This window comes from Motacilla alba, chromosome 5 (assembly GCF_015832195.1).
Source record: "Motacilla alba alba isolate MOTALB_02 chromosome 5, Motacilla_alba_V1.0_pri, whole genome shotgun sequence".
Taxonomy (NCBI): domain Eukaryota; kingdom Metazoa; phylum Chordata; class Aves; order Passeriformes; family Motacillidae; genus Motacilla; species Motacilla alba.
The window spans coordinates 441,230-455,713 of record NC_052020.1 but is presented as its reverse complement, the minus strand read 5'-3'; the positions used below and the strand labels follow the sequence as shown (position 1 = coordinate 455,713).

The 14,484-nt window shown below is 41.6% G+C and overlaps 1 protein-coding gene across 2 annotated transcripts in view; it reads left to right on the top strand.

Annotated features, from left to right (window-relative positions):
* The window catches only part of PARVA (parvin alpha), a 64,908-nt gene extending 53,929 nt beyond the window's left edge, over positions 1-10,979 (top strand). For both annotated transcript variants that reach the window (XM_038137840.1, XM_038137841.1), the window contains exons 10-13: positions 567-635; positions 1,891-1,992; positions 2,772-2,844; positions 6,154-10,979. In XM_038137840.1, the coding sequence (XP_037993768.1) occupies positions 567-635; positions 1,891-1,992; positions 2,772-2,844; positions 6,154-6,230 (321 nt within the window). In that variant the 3' untranslated portion in view covers positions 6,231-10,979. The remainder of the gene's footprint in view (positions 1-566; positions 636-1,890; positions 1,993-2,771; positions 2,845-6,153) is intronic.
* Positions 10,980-14,484: the final 3,505 nt, after the last annotated feature.

Sequence of the window (14,484 nt, the reverse complement as noted above, 5' to 3'; positions counted from 1 at the left end):
GGATGTGGTGTGTGTGGATATAATGTGTAACTGGCATGCTTTGCATACATTAAATACAATTAAGCTTTATGCTTAAATACACAAATCATTATTATAATCTTAGCTTTTATTTCATGTTTAGCAGCACGAACTTAACTTTGGAACATGGAACAACATAAAGTTATCAAAGTTTCCATCAAAAAAGTTCTCACAAAGTGTGTGTTGAGTAGAACCCAACTGGTACACTGACTGTACTGATGCCAACGAGATATCCAGTTTACAGCTGCCAGAGGTCTGACCCTAGAGTATTTTGGCTGCTGTCAGATTTGAGTGGAGTCCAATTACCCACTTCTCCCTAGTCTGCTAAAAATTATATATATATATCACATTCATTTTATTTCTATTCTTCGTTCTTGTAAAAAATCATTTTAAAACTGTTTTTAATGTCACATTTCAATTTCAAAACTTGGAGATTGTGTTGCAGTCTCTTCACTCACGCAGATTCTCTTCTGAGTGGAGTTCATACTGCTGGTGTTGAGCTGCTGCCCTGCTGAATAGGCCTTCATTGCAGTGTTTTCATATTTCAGACTCTCATCACCTTTGTGAACAAGCATCTGAATAAATTGAATTTAGAGGTGACTGAACTGGATACACAGGTAGGATTTTATAGCCTTTCTTAGAGGGGAGAGGTAGTTGCACTATGTTCTGCACTGTGCCCTCAGCTTTATCCAGAAATTTCACTGAATTATGATTGCATGAGCTCTAAGATATTATTTCAGCAGGAAACCCTTCATTTCTAAATATGCACAAAGAAGACCCTCACCAATCAAGGATCTAAACCAGTTTTGTACTTCCATTAGCATTAAAATTAATTACCAAATGCTACCTCCTGGGTGCCGCCAAGTGCTGCAAGGAGGACGTGCTTGTTTTGGTCAGGAAGGGATTGTGTGCCCTTGGTTTGCTCCAGAGGCAGGCTGAGCAGTTGTTTCCTGCCTACCTTTGCACAAGCACGCAGCCACATGGGATCACAAAGCCTCCATTCAGGGGAGTTCAGGGATTCTCAAGAGCAGAGCTGCTCAAGTGTACAGGCAGCTGCACAGCTGGGCTGCAGGCTTGATTGCACCACAGAAATGATGTGCTGCTTGCTCTTCTGTCTTGTTCTCAGCTGCTAAATTGGCTGAAAAGAAGCTAAAAGAAAAGCTTAATCCTGCTGTATTACTGCCTCCCCATGTGAACAATTGCAGCAGTTATCATAAGAAAATTACAGGGTCAGGCAGGGAGGGATGGGATCTGCACTATCAAAAACCCCAGGTGTCTTCAGGTCAGCCTTTAGTGTATGTCTTGATCCATGTTATCAAGAATCTCTGCTTTATTTGCACACCTACCAGGCTGATAGAGACTTTTCAAGGGTAAAATTAAGATTTAGATGGAACTCGTGTGTAAAGGCTTTCAGAAGGGCATTCCCTGTTTCTGCTCGTTGCATCGTTTACCTTGGGGGAAAACACTGAAATGTACCCAGAAACTCCTTAAGCATTTGCCTGAAACAGCATTCCCTGAAATGAGAGGTTGTGTTTCCATCAGTTGAAAGAAAATCACCTGCCTCAGGAAGGTGATGGGTTGATAGACCCATAGGCCTGATGCCACTGGGGTAGGAGTGAGAGGCCTGTGACAAAACCACAGAAAGATGGAATGGTTTGGGTCAGAGGGGACCTTAAAGATCATCCAGTTCCATCCTCCTGCAGGGACACCTCCACCAGACCAGGCTCCTCAGAGCCCCATCCAGCCTTGGCCAGTTCCAGGGCTGGGGCATGCACTTCCCTGGGCAGTCCTGTTGCAGGACTCCATTGTCAAATGAGAAAAGCAGTGAACTGTTTTTCAGAAAATGTACTGAGAAACGTTTTTTTTTCACAGTTTGCAGATGGAGTGTACTTAGTCCTGCTAATGGGTCTCCTGGAAGGCTATTTTGTTCCCCTGCACAGCTTTTTCTTGACTCCTGATAGTTTTGAACAAAAGGTAACTAGATTTCATTTTTCTGTTAAAAACAAACATATAAACATGTCTAGCTGTAGAAAGAAAACACAAACCTTTGTGCATAAGTTTGATGCTAATAGCTGAAATCAAGAAAGAACCGTGCTGCTAACCATTTCCGAGTATTTAAAAAAATCAGTATTAATACTTAGCTGGAATAAAACAGAAAATTATGTTAATGATGGGGTGGTTAGCAAGTATTAACACATTTTGGCAGCCATTGTGTGGTGCTGTCATTGTACAAGACCTACTGTTCATTAGCATGTATAGGATTACACACAGGCACTGATGATGGAATTGATTTTTTGTGTGTGTCCAAAACTCAAGAATTTAATGTTGGAAAGGTTTAATGGGGTTTGGAAGCATAAAGGCATATATGTACAGTGTGTCAATTTAAGACCAACATTACATCAGTGTCTGTAGCTATCCAGGCAATTCATCTGTCTGTTCAAGACAAGAGCACTTCAGGGGCCATCATGTTCCAGTTTTTGAACTTGTAGGAAGTGGGCTGTGCTTACTTGTAAGTAATTTTATTAAGGGTTGTGTTAGTTCGTGTTAACTTTCAATTACCTTTGTCTTTCTGCAACCACCATCACCCAGGAACAGCAAAGCAATGGATTGTCTGCATTCCAAAGACCAGATATACAGAGCCCTGACTGTTTTTTCCTTCTGAATATCTGGGTCTGCAACTTTAAATATGTCTTGTCTTGACCATTTGCACTGTACAGAGTTCACAAGAGTGACTGCCTTTGTTGTATTGCCAGGTGGTCAATGTATCCTTTGCATTTGAGCTAATGCAGGATGGTGGACTGGAAAAACCAAAGCCAAGACCAGAAGGTACCTATTCTACCTTTTTTGTATCTCCTTAAAAATTTGTGTTGGCTCCAGATCTTACGAGGTTACAGTGGGGCTAGATGAAGGTAAAGTCACTCCAACAGCAAAAGGCAAGGTACATTTTGTAGTGCTCAAGGAACTCTGTATTTTAAATGCACTTTTTTCAAAGGTTGCAATGCTTCCTTTCCTCATTGGGCAAACATACAGTAATACTCCAATATTCCCTGAGAGAAGGAGAACACAGTTGGGATTGGTGTCACTGGCAGATGTCAGTTGCTCCAATTGCTCCATTTTCCTCCATCTCACATTTTCACACTAAACCTTGAGCACTCCAGTAATTGGTAAGATTTTCACAAACGAAGGAGATGTTGTGGAAGAATTTCAAAATTCACATACCTGCCTTTGAATGCAGGAGCTAATCATGCATATTTAAATTAGATGTGGAGCTGGGGACTGACAGTAGAATGTGCTTCAGGGAGGATAAAGGTTGCTGACTTTAGGAGCATTGGAATTCCACTCCTCTTTGTTCATACAGATAGAGTGTTTAAATCCAGCTTTTCGGGCTGGAGCCCTTGAGTCACCAGGGTAATGGGTATTTCTTGTAGCTCCTCCTGTGAGAAGTTGTCACTTCTTGCCATGCGGGAGCTGGGTGTGCAGCTTCTCCCCTCTTCCCACCAAGAAAGGTCTCTGGGCTCCTGCTGGTTACCTGCCACAATAATCAACATAGCTGGGTCTTTTCAAGACCAATTTCAGGCTTACATTCCGTGGTGCTCGCAGTGTTTTCCTGCCACAGTATTGGACTGTCACTCCCTGAGGAGGTGACGTAAGCTCGTGTCAGAGTGCTGCTTCTAAGAGTCAGAACTCTTGGGAGATTCAGGCCCTGGGTGCTGAATCAGGTCCTGCTCCATTCAGGGGTTTTCCCATCCCTCCCAACTTCCCAGTTATAACAGGCACAGACACACACACACAGAATAATGCATCTCAGGGTCGAGCCTGTGCATTAAATCTGGACCTACCCAGCCTGGGTTTTTTTTACTTCTTTTGACTGCTTGAACTCTTATCCACAGTCATGCTTAACTGTACCACTGGTGAGTGTATCACAAGCCTTTATGTCTGAAATAGTCAAAGTGAGAATGGGGAAACAGTGAAATCGAGGGATCCAAGTCAAACACAGAGTATCTGTGATCCCTTACTCCCCAAGGATGGTTTAAAATTCTTATGGCATTTAATTTTTCAGGTATTTATTGCTCTAGGGGACAGCTAATTTTTCCAGTATAAATCAAGCCATAAGGATATTTCAGCATATATAAGACATTTCTTGTGCAATTATTGAAATGCTTAATATGAAACTTCCTGCCCAGAGTGAATGGAAAAACACATCTGTTTTATGTGTTGTTACATTGGGCACAATGCCCGTACTTAAAATTTCCAGTGAGCAAAAGAGTATTGAAAAGGATCTTGCCCTAAATGTGTACACTAAATACTCTTTGAATTCCTACACTGCTTCTTTGAGGTTCTTGAGGAAAAAATATGCTGAAAAGTGCTTTAGAATATGAAAAACATATTTAGTGGAAAAAAAAAGAATGCAGTTAAATAAATGAGTATGAAAACCCATGACTTTTATGGGGTCAACAGTTTATTTGGGTTATTTGCAATATAATCGAAAAGGTCTTAAAAAGCTCTCTGTGACCTTTTACTTTAAAATGGCTGGAACATTAATCTGCTGAATCTCTAATGAATTCATTTGCAGTTTGAGCTTTTTCAGAGCTCCTTGCAATGTGTGCATCAAAGCCAAACTCAAGTTTCTCTTTCAGAAACTTGCAACCAGTAAAACGTTACATGTGTTGGTCAAAGCCATGTAGCAATGGAAATAACCCATCTTTCTCTGGGAATGTGCTTCTTTTACGTTGACCCCTTCTGTGGGATTTTGTTGTGGAGGTGGTATCTTTTTTTGTGGTGGTGTCTTTGCAAAGACCTAACGAAGTTACTTCTTTAATAATAGAAGTTCTGTATCTGGAAAAAAAGTAATTCTGCACCTTGCTGCTGGCCTGGAAGAGGAAACTTCCAATGCTGCATGCAGACAGTATTACAGATTGCAGTGGGATGTTGTGGGGGCAGTGCACCCTTCCTGCAGCTTTTGGCATTTCCTCTTCATTTTATACCAAGCATTTTTCATCTGATTTATAAAGAGCCACAAACCAATGCTGGCTCTGGTTATATGACTGAGGCCCAGAATAAAATCAAGCCTTGAGTGTTTCCACCCTTTGTCCATGCGTGTAAATTCAGTATCTTTAGTTGGCACACCTTAGGACACCAGGCATAGGTTTGATTGGATTAATTATTTAAAGGGTGACCCCTTCGCAGTCTGTGAGAAACCTCAGTGTAGATGAATGCAATGGCTGAACTCTGATGGCTACAATACACCATTTACTGGGCTTGCTTGGAGGTTTTGGCCAATTCCAAGAACCACAGTTGGGAGTTTGAGTTCCTGTGCATTCAGCAGAAAGAGACTGGACAATTCTGACTCCACTCTGCTCTTTCTGAGGGCAGTTCTGAATCCCTGTTTGAGACTGACTGAAGCACTGGTGTAGACTGCTGCAGTAGTACTTGTCAGTTTGTTTTATAGATTTCTTGTGAAATAATATTGACTTTCTCAAGAACAGCTCTTTGAAACAGAAGGTATTCATTAGCTTTTTGTTTCATATGAATCCTTTACTTTATTTGCTGAGTTTCTGAGGAATGATTCAGCCATGAATGTCAGCTAACTCAAAGAATTTTCAGATGTCTGTTCAAGGAGCACTTGTACACCTAGCTTCTTTAGATCCTCTGGAAAGTTTAAACTTGCCTCTAGCTATCTTGCTGAAATTGGGCTAGTGAAGGATGTTGCAGTCCAGAGTGTGCCAAGTCCTACAATTCTTACATAAGAGGAAGGTTCCATTGGTTACTGCCTGATGACTTTTTTTCAAAATCATTTCTTTCCAGCCACAACTGTCTGAAGATGAAGTTATATAAGTGTGTGTAATCCTGGGCACACTTTGGCTCAGGAGCATCTGAGCTTGGCTACATGTCATCAGCAGCTGCAATAGCTATTTGTATCCCTAACCAGAAGTGGTTAAAACACCAAGTGTTGAGTTGCCGGTTTGAAAATTGTGTTTTATTGATATCTCTACTCTTTTTTGCTATCCTTGTGATCTAATGTTCATGGTTATTAATGTGAGCAAGGGAAAGGAGTAGGGAATGGGCACTTTTTTTCCTGGAAAACATTTGGAGCTAATGAAGTTACTGATTCATCTTCCCTTGTCTTTTTTCTAGATATTGTAAATTGTGACTTGAAGTCTACACTGAGAGTACTGTACAACCTGTTTTCCAAGTACAGGAATGTGGAGTGAAGAATTGATTTGAGTCACAAAGGAGTGCTAGCAAAGAAAACGTCCTAACTAGCATATCCTCCATCGGTATTCCTCTGCATCTCTGTCCTAAAAGGAGCAAAACCATTTACCTGAAGAATTTTTGGTTATTAGTTATACATATAGTTTGGTTATTCTGGCACTACTATTTTCACAGTAGATTTAAAACTAATATAACTTATAAAGAAAAAAGGGTTTGGGGAAGGTATCTGGGTATTTTCTGGGAGAATTCATGTCTTGCTTGTCTTCACACTGTTTTTAATAGGTGAAGCAACAATGAAAAAGAAATTTAGTAAGTTTGATTCAAATCAGCCTTTGGGGCCAATCATAGGAATATTCTGTACTGAGTACTTGATTATTTTTTACATGTATCTTTTTTAATCTGGGAAGGGGAAGAATATTTTCTATCCATGATAAGACGGTTCTATTCTAATGGTGAGGAATGTGCATGGGGAGAAACAGTTAAATACACTTGTTCACATGACAGCTAAGAAGAATATATAGTTCCAGTGCTATTATTGGGCTTTAATTTTATAGGTACAAACTGAAGTGGCTACTCATTCCTTCAGACTTACTATGATGTGCTACTCTGCTTCAATATGTGCTATTGGGCATTCCACAGAACCACACTTTGCAGCTTGTCACTTGTTTTTGTTTAAGGAAGAGATTTTTTTTTGCAAAGAACACTTTTCAGGAAGACACACCTGTATAATACAGCTTTTTCTATAATATTTTTATTATTACATCATTTAAAAAGTAGAAGAACGGCTTGTTTTTATTTTGGCAATTTAATCACAGGATTATCAGATTGCAAGTTTAGATTCATTGCTAAATAGAATTTAGAATTGTCCCTTTGGTTGATTTTATGATGAATGTATGTTCATCACAGTGAACTGCATAATGTTCAACACGAAAAAATAAGATTCGTTTTCTAGAAATGGTCAAAACTACTTCCATCTGCAAGGATTCCATTAGAGTGTAAGGTTCTTTGGTGATTTTACATGGCTACAAAACTTTTTTTAAATTTAATTACCACCAATTGAGCTGTTACCTGTTTGGTTTTAGCTTTGACAAAGACACAAAAGGGAAATGGGAGTTGATTCTTCCCTTAGACTGGTACCAAGCACCAGTTATGCTGCCAGAGGAAGCTGGTGGAGGCTGCCTGGATCGCTTCTCAAACAAAGCCTTCCGTTGCAACCACAAATTCCTGGGGTCCTGGTTTACACAGTCAGGAAAAAAATTCCTCAGGCTGAAATTCCTTGATAACTCCTCAGAAGTCCTGGGGGTGCTTGGTGCAGGAAGGAGCCTTGCTAGCGGCCGTGCAGGGGCAGCAGGGCTGGCTCGGGGCGCAGGAGAAGCGCTCGGTCAGGGCCTGGCTCCTGCCCTGGGGAAAGGCAGAGCTGGAAGGGCACTCAGCAACAGCTGGGGGGTGCTCAGGATGGAAGGCATCTTTCTGTTTTCCTTTTTCTTTTATTTGGGGGTTTCCAGTACAACATCAGCACAGAGGGAACTCCAGCAATGATTTTCTGTCTTTGCTGAAGGCCAGCTGATGTTTGGTAATAAGGCAATACTGATTTCTGCTGGGGGCTACAAAATTATTTTCCTGAGAAATAATATGAACTTTTTCAAGGGAAAGTCAATATTCAATTCAAAGGCCAACACCTGGGTGTTCTCTGATCTCAGAAATTATCTGATTGTAAGAAGCACTCTAAATATCTTCATTAAAATATTTTGTTACCTGTGTGTTTTTAACTGAGTTTCTGAATTAGAGGTACAGAAAACAGCAGTTATTTCCCCTTTACGGGGAGAAATAGCAGGACATTTTGACCTCAATGAAAATGAGCATTCTCATTATAGCTTTAGTATCTGAGAAGCTAAGCAATAGGAATGAACCAAACTTTTTTTGAGCAAACTGAGACAGAACTTCTCATATATATATCAGCAGCAATTTCAGCTTGTTTTGATGTTTAACATACAAGTGTTTCATTTGCATACCTAGTAGTAATTGTAAGAGCTAATTAAAAAACAAAGGATGTTTTTTCTGCAGACCATGCTCAGCTGCAGCACTTTTACATTTCAACAGTGCTGAAAGATTTTGACAGCCTTTGACAGCCTGTTTTCAGGAGTGCACTTTCTTTAAAGAGGACATTTATGTGGGTAAAGTGAACACTGAAGCAGTTTTCTTTGCCTGGACTTGCAAATAAGTTTTTCTTGTACTATATTGGTATAACATTATTGGAGATTTATCTGCCAGGCTCCATTTCCATCCTTATGAAACATAAAACTGAGACAGAATTATTAAATCCTTATGCTGAAATGCAATTATGCAGAACCATAGAAGCATTTAAACAATATCCAACCTTTCCACAATTATCTGTCCTGTGGTAAGAATTTATGTGAATTAAAATCTGCTATATAAACAACAGCGTCCTATGTAAATACAGATCCATGTGATAGTTTTACACTTACACACAAATAGCATATGCTGCCATGTAGGAGTGGGTCACTGCTTGTATTTTTGACAGTGTAGATTTAAATAGCTATCCGATAAATACGAAATCCAATATAGAGATTATATCTAACATTTATTGCTTTGATTCAGAATATAAGAGAAATACAGAATACTACTGCAGACAGCTTGCTTTTCAGCCTCTGGTGCAGGCCAGCCCTTTCCTTCAGGGAAGGGAAAAGTTATCTGGGCCAAATTCTGCCACACCTACGTTGCTTTTATTCTTGATGCACAGCAATGCGCCCTGAAATACTGCTGAAAGCAGAATTCTCCCCACTGTTTATTTCAAGATAGAAGTTGTTTAAATTTTAGTCAATCCCAGGTTTATTTATGATTACTTTAAATGATTAAGTGGACCCAAATCAATTGATGCAGCTCATGAGAGACACGAGCAGCCCCCTGGAGAGGCCAGTTCCTGCAGTGCTCCCAGAGGGAGCCTGTGGTCTCAAGGCTGCTGTCCCAGCACTTGGGATCCTAAAGCCAGCTCGGGTGAATCCAAGGCCCTGCCTGAGGGTCTCGTGGTGGGATTGGCATCCCACCCCCAGACCAAGGTGCCTGTCTCTTGTGCTGTGTCACACAAAGCCCCACGGGCAGCTGAGCCCACCAAAAAGTGGCCAATTCTTGGCCTGCCTTGAGCAGCAGTCAAGCAGCAAGCATTGCTGCTGCTGGGGCATTGTGAAACCACCAAAAGAACAGGTTTCTGTGACTTCTGATTCATCCTTTGCATCCAGCAACAGGATATCTGGGCTTCTTCTGTGGCTGGAGATGGGCATCCTTTCCCTCTTGATGGATCCTGGCGTGCTCTTTCAACCACACAGAATTTATTGTTTGGGTTGTTTTGTTTTTTTTTTAAAGAAGAGCTACAGATTTTTCACAGTGTGTCAATAAGGTGTTGTCAAAATAATTATCTAAAATCCTAATATCTTGAGGTCAGCTCCTTTCAGATTTCTTTCTCAGCTGACTGGCTGTTATTTGCCATAAAGAACAAGTCCTGTCAAAAGGACATAATTTTACCCAAGACACACTCATAAAGCCCAGAATTGGATTGCTCTGTATTTCTGATGGAGTCCAGACGAACCAAGTTTCCTGTCAAATGTGCTGACTGCAGAATTCCCAGTTCCTCACATTTCCTAGTCAGGAGTAGCTCCATGTTACACAGGGTGGCAGCCCTTGCAGCTCCCTAGCTCAGGAATTCAAGTGGGCCAGCAGGAGCTGGATAAGGTCCTAATCTACTGGATTGTGGACCAAGTGGCAGGAGATCACCAGAGCCTCTCTTACAGAGAGAGCACTGCCGTGCTGGGGGATGGTTGCACTCCAGCAGACCATGATGGCTGGGGTATTGGTTGGCTTTTGCTCCTACTTTTTATTCTGCAAGTATGGTTTTAAATTCATGTTTCAGATGATTTTAGCAGACACCTTACTGCAAGCCACAGTGTTGCAAAGCAGAATGGCTTTTAGAAGTTTGTTTCATTAGATGAGGATATAGGTGATATTTAATATACTAGATGCCAGCCTTAGGTCTAGTTTTTGTTATTCTTGTCTTCCTCTCAAAATAACCTTCACCAGTGGCCAAGCATCCAAAGAGAAAACAGTGCCTTGAAGACCTCTTGCAAGATTTTTACACTGTTACCAGTAGTAGACTTTTGCCATTTTATTGTAAGAATTAGTGTGGGCTTTCTCTTCACAGTCAAAGTACAATCACAGACTGGAGAAATCATTTGTAAAAAGTTACAATTAGCTTGCATGAAGATTTGTCACACGAAAAATTGACATAGCACCACCAAAATTTTTAAATTAGGCGTACCTCAGCATCCACAGATTTTTCCAAAGAGGTTTTGAGTCATTCAACATTTACAAGGGCTAATTTTATGTATTCTGAAAATGTTTTGTGTGACATTGTTTCTGCAATAATGAGATGTTCTTTTCTGTCTAACAATCTAATACCATGCACTCTGCAACAGTACTAGAGTCATTGAAACATTTGGTCCTCAATTTCAATATCAAACTAACTGAGAAAAAAAATATTTCAAAATTTGCGAAACATGTATCAAAAAAACCTGTTAATTAAAGTTAAGCTGCATTGCCTTCAACTGCAGAGTTAGTAGCTTTCACAGAATATATGTACTCTGTAAGTAAAAGACACACTATTGCTGATTTTTTTTTCTGTGCTTTTCCTGAAATCTTTTGTTATGATCCACAATAAAGTTTGCACCTGAAAATCAGCGCTGCATGTTGTTGTTGCTGGGTCGAAGGATGAGTTGTCTGACAAAAAATTAGGGAAGCTGTCTTGTGTTCTAGAAACTTCCAGACCTCTCCATGCACCCAGCCCTTTTCCAGTCACCCCTCTGTGGGTGTGCAAGGTGTTTATTATTATATTCTGTGGGGGCTGGTGACAGCTGAGCGGGGGCTGGCAGAAACAACCATGTAAACATATGTTTGAAATGATTAACAGCAGCAGGTCAGGAAAATGCTGTCCTTGACTAAAGCAGCAAAGAACACCTTTACTTTTAACTTCGTGGTGCTGAGCACTTCAGTGGGGATATCCCAGCTGGATATAATGCAGTTCTCTGCAGAGCAATTTTGTTAATTTTGAATCCAACAAAATGTTAGCAAAGCATTGAAATTATATTGTCCGTGTCAGAAAACAATTGCATTTAGGAAGGTTTTGAGATCTATTTTTTTATAAACATGTTTTTGTTGTGACCCTTTAATGCAGGAGCTTCAATGCAGAGCTTGGAACCAGTCCAAAATATAGGCATCTAAAGTGCTCCAGATCGACATTTATAGCCACTGAATTACTGGCTGGAGTCCAGAAGCAGGTGTTTGATCTTTAGGTCTGCTTGTAAAGCTGAAACCACCAAGCAGAGCTGCCTAATCAACAGGGAGCACTAAAGACAGGGTGAGTTTTAATGCCAGTCTTCAAACCCACTCAGGGCAGGATAGAAGCAATTCTGCTTGCTTAGGATCCACATTCTTAACTCCCCCATAGGCACTTGGAGCTTTTGTCCTGAATTGTGTGGGTTTTGTCCTGAAGAACAAGTAGGCTTGCTCTTCTTCAAGCATCGCAGTACGACACAAAGGTCTGGCTCCCTCAATCCTTTCAGTGCTGTTCACACAGAAAGCAAAAGATCTGGCTTTAATACCCTTCTGCAGCCATGGGAGTTACTCCTCCTCCTCTTTAGAATCCTGCAGTGTGAAATGAAGGGGAAATGGTGCTTTTGCTGTTGTTGGAAGGGTGCTGTTGATGCCTAAGCTGAACTCGGAGTGTAGAGTAAGTCCACGTGAACTGGGACAGAAGGAGAGCAGAAGAGGGAGCGTAGCTGGTGATTAAGCTGTTGAAAAGGTGGAAAAGGATTTGGGGGAAGAACCTGTCTTCTGGGCCTCCTGTAAGGCCTGCTTCTGTATTTCAGTCAATCAAAAGGTGTTAAAATTCCTAAACATATTTTGAAGAGAAAACAGACTGACCTCTGTGTTGCCTCTGTTTCAGTGCAAAGTTCCTGCTGAGCTTCTACTTTCACTCCACTTTGCCAGGACTCTGCATGATATGTATGTAATGATGTACTGAATCCAGGAACGGTGATAAAGTACTTGTCTTGGAAGGCTCACAGTCCTGCAGGAATGCGGGAGGACACTCTGTGCTGTGAGCTCCTCTGTCTCACGACAGGAACAACTGGTGTGGATTAGGGACCGAGTGCCCCTTTGTACCTTTCTGCCTTCAAGTCGTGGTGTAAAACAAGGAGCTAAAGAGTGACCAGGGAGGCTGGGGAGGTGCCAGTGCCCGGGGCACAGGGGCCAGGGGGGGCAGGAAGGCTCTTGGCTTAGAAGATTTCCACGTTTCTCTGGTGGAGAGGTGTGTGCTCAGCACTGGGCACTGAGGTAGGGAAGTGTGTGGATTTCCCAGGTGGCGGGGGGAGGAATCCTTCCCCCTGAAGTGCTGCAGGGCCACCAGCCTCTTGCCAGCGTTACAAGCTGCTTGCATGTGGCTGAGACTTCCCTCTCTGTGACAGTAACTTAAACACTTCCATGTGCATATTGTTACAATAATAGAGCTTTGAAGGCGTCGGTCCTGCATTTCTGAGCCTTCTGTACCTCCAGCTCCCTCTGAGCTGTTTGTTACGGCACTTGAATAGACAGAAAGGACATCATCAGAGCAGGTCTGTGTTCTCAATGGCATGAAAACCTTGTGCATCCTCTGTCTGAAACCAGCACTCACTCCAAACAGTCATAACCTCCAGCTTATTCTTTTCTGTTATCAGGACAAATTAACCCATTAGCTGCACAGGCTCCATTGTGAGTCAGAGGTATATGACTCATGTGAATAGAACCCATTTCTATTCTGGTTTTAATTAACTTGGCCTCCACCCAAATCCTCCTTAGAAATGAAAGATACTAGATTAGCTGAAGTGTACAACACATTTTTACGGTTTGTGCTAAACTTACATGTGTATTTTTATGAGATAATGCTATAAAAAAAAAATTCCTATGAATGCAGTAGCCTGAAAGGTAAGTGACAGAACTGCTATATTTGACAGACTGGTAAAGTATCGGAATTAATCTGGTTGGATTGTTTGCTTTGCAAACCGAAAGAACAAAACAAAACAAAACAAAAAAAAAATCAGAATTCTAGTACATTGGGAAAATATTCCCAGTCTTAATTCAGATAAATGGAAAACAAATTTGTGGTGGTTAGAACTTCAATAGATGTACAGTCTTAAGATGGCACTTCCCATTGTGATTTTTCTGTGATTTTGTTGCCTGAGAGTTTTTCTTTTCTTTCTTCTTTAAGATAAAATGTAAAGATTTGGTCAGTACACTTATCAGTATTTCTAATTGGGTCATTGTGCCTTCTCTTTATAAAGCAATATTGAAATCAAATAAACTCCTCAGATTTAAATTGCAGGGAGGGTGATCTGAGCTGCTGCTTAGAGTACTGTCAAAACAGAAGTGATACTAATTATATTTACACAAGTTCAAACAAATCGAAATACAACCAAGGAAACAAACCCACCCCTCTCTAATCCTGACAGAAATCAAAGTGTGAACCTTACTTGTCCCTAAAGTTTCCTCATGGCACCTTAGGGACTCTGAATGCAGACGGGCAGCAGGCACTCAGAGACTCTGGTGGGGTGGGATGGCTGCACCCAGTATCTAAGGAAACAGCACAGAATAAAAGCAGGGAGGCTGAAGGGGAAACTGTGATCACTTTGTAGGAGCACAGGAAGGGTGGGCCAGCTGGACATGAAGGAACCCAGGCTGATAAATTAATCGGGAGTGGGCTCTGTGTGCCCCCAGCTGTCTGGTGGCTAATCACTTGGGTTTCTGCTTTGGCAGGGCCCGGGTTACCTGGAGCACGAAGAGGAGAGCTGGAGGGAAAAGGTCAGGTTTTAAAAGAGGCTGAGTTTGAGGTGCTCTGAAATGAAAGCTTGCATGTGGACCACTGCTTCCCAGACTCTGCAGTCCCACAGTTTAACTCCAGTGGCTTAGAGCACTTAACGGAGGTCTGTGCTCAGCCCTGCCTGCTGCCAGCTAGTCCTGATAAAGCCCTAAGTCACCTTCTCGTTGCCTAAGTGCTGGCATTAAGGCTTTCATCAAGGCAAGGAAATTAAAGGCACGTAGCAGACGCAGCTTCGTTTAGCCACAGCTCCATGTCCAGACCCAGAGATTTTTCCGCCCTGGAGGGAACACTGTCCTGTGCCAGACAAGGTGGTGTGGCAGTGAATTGTCACA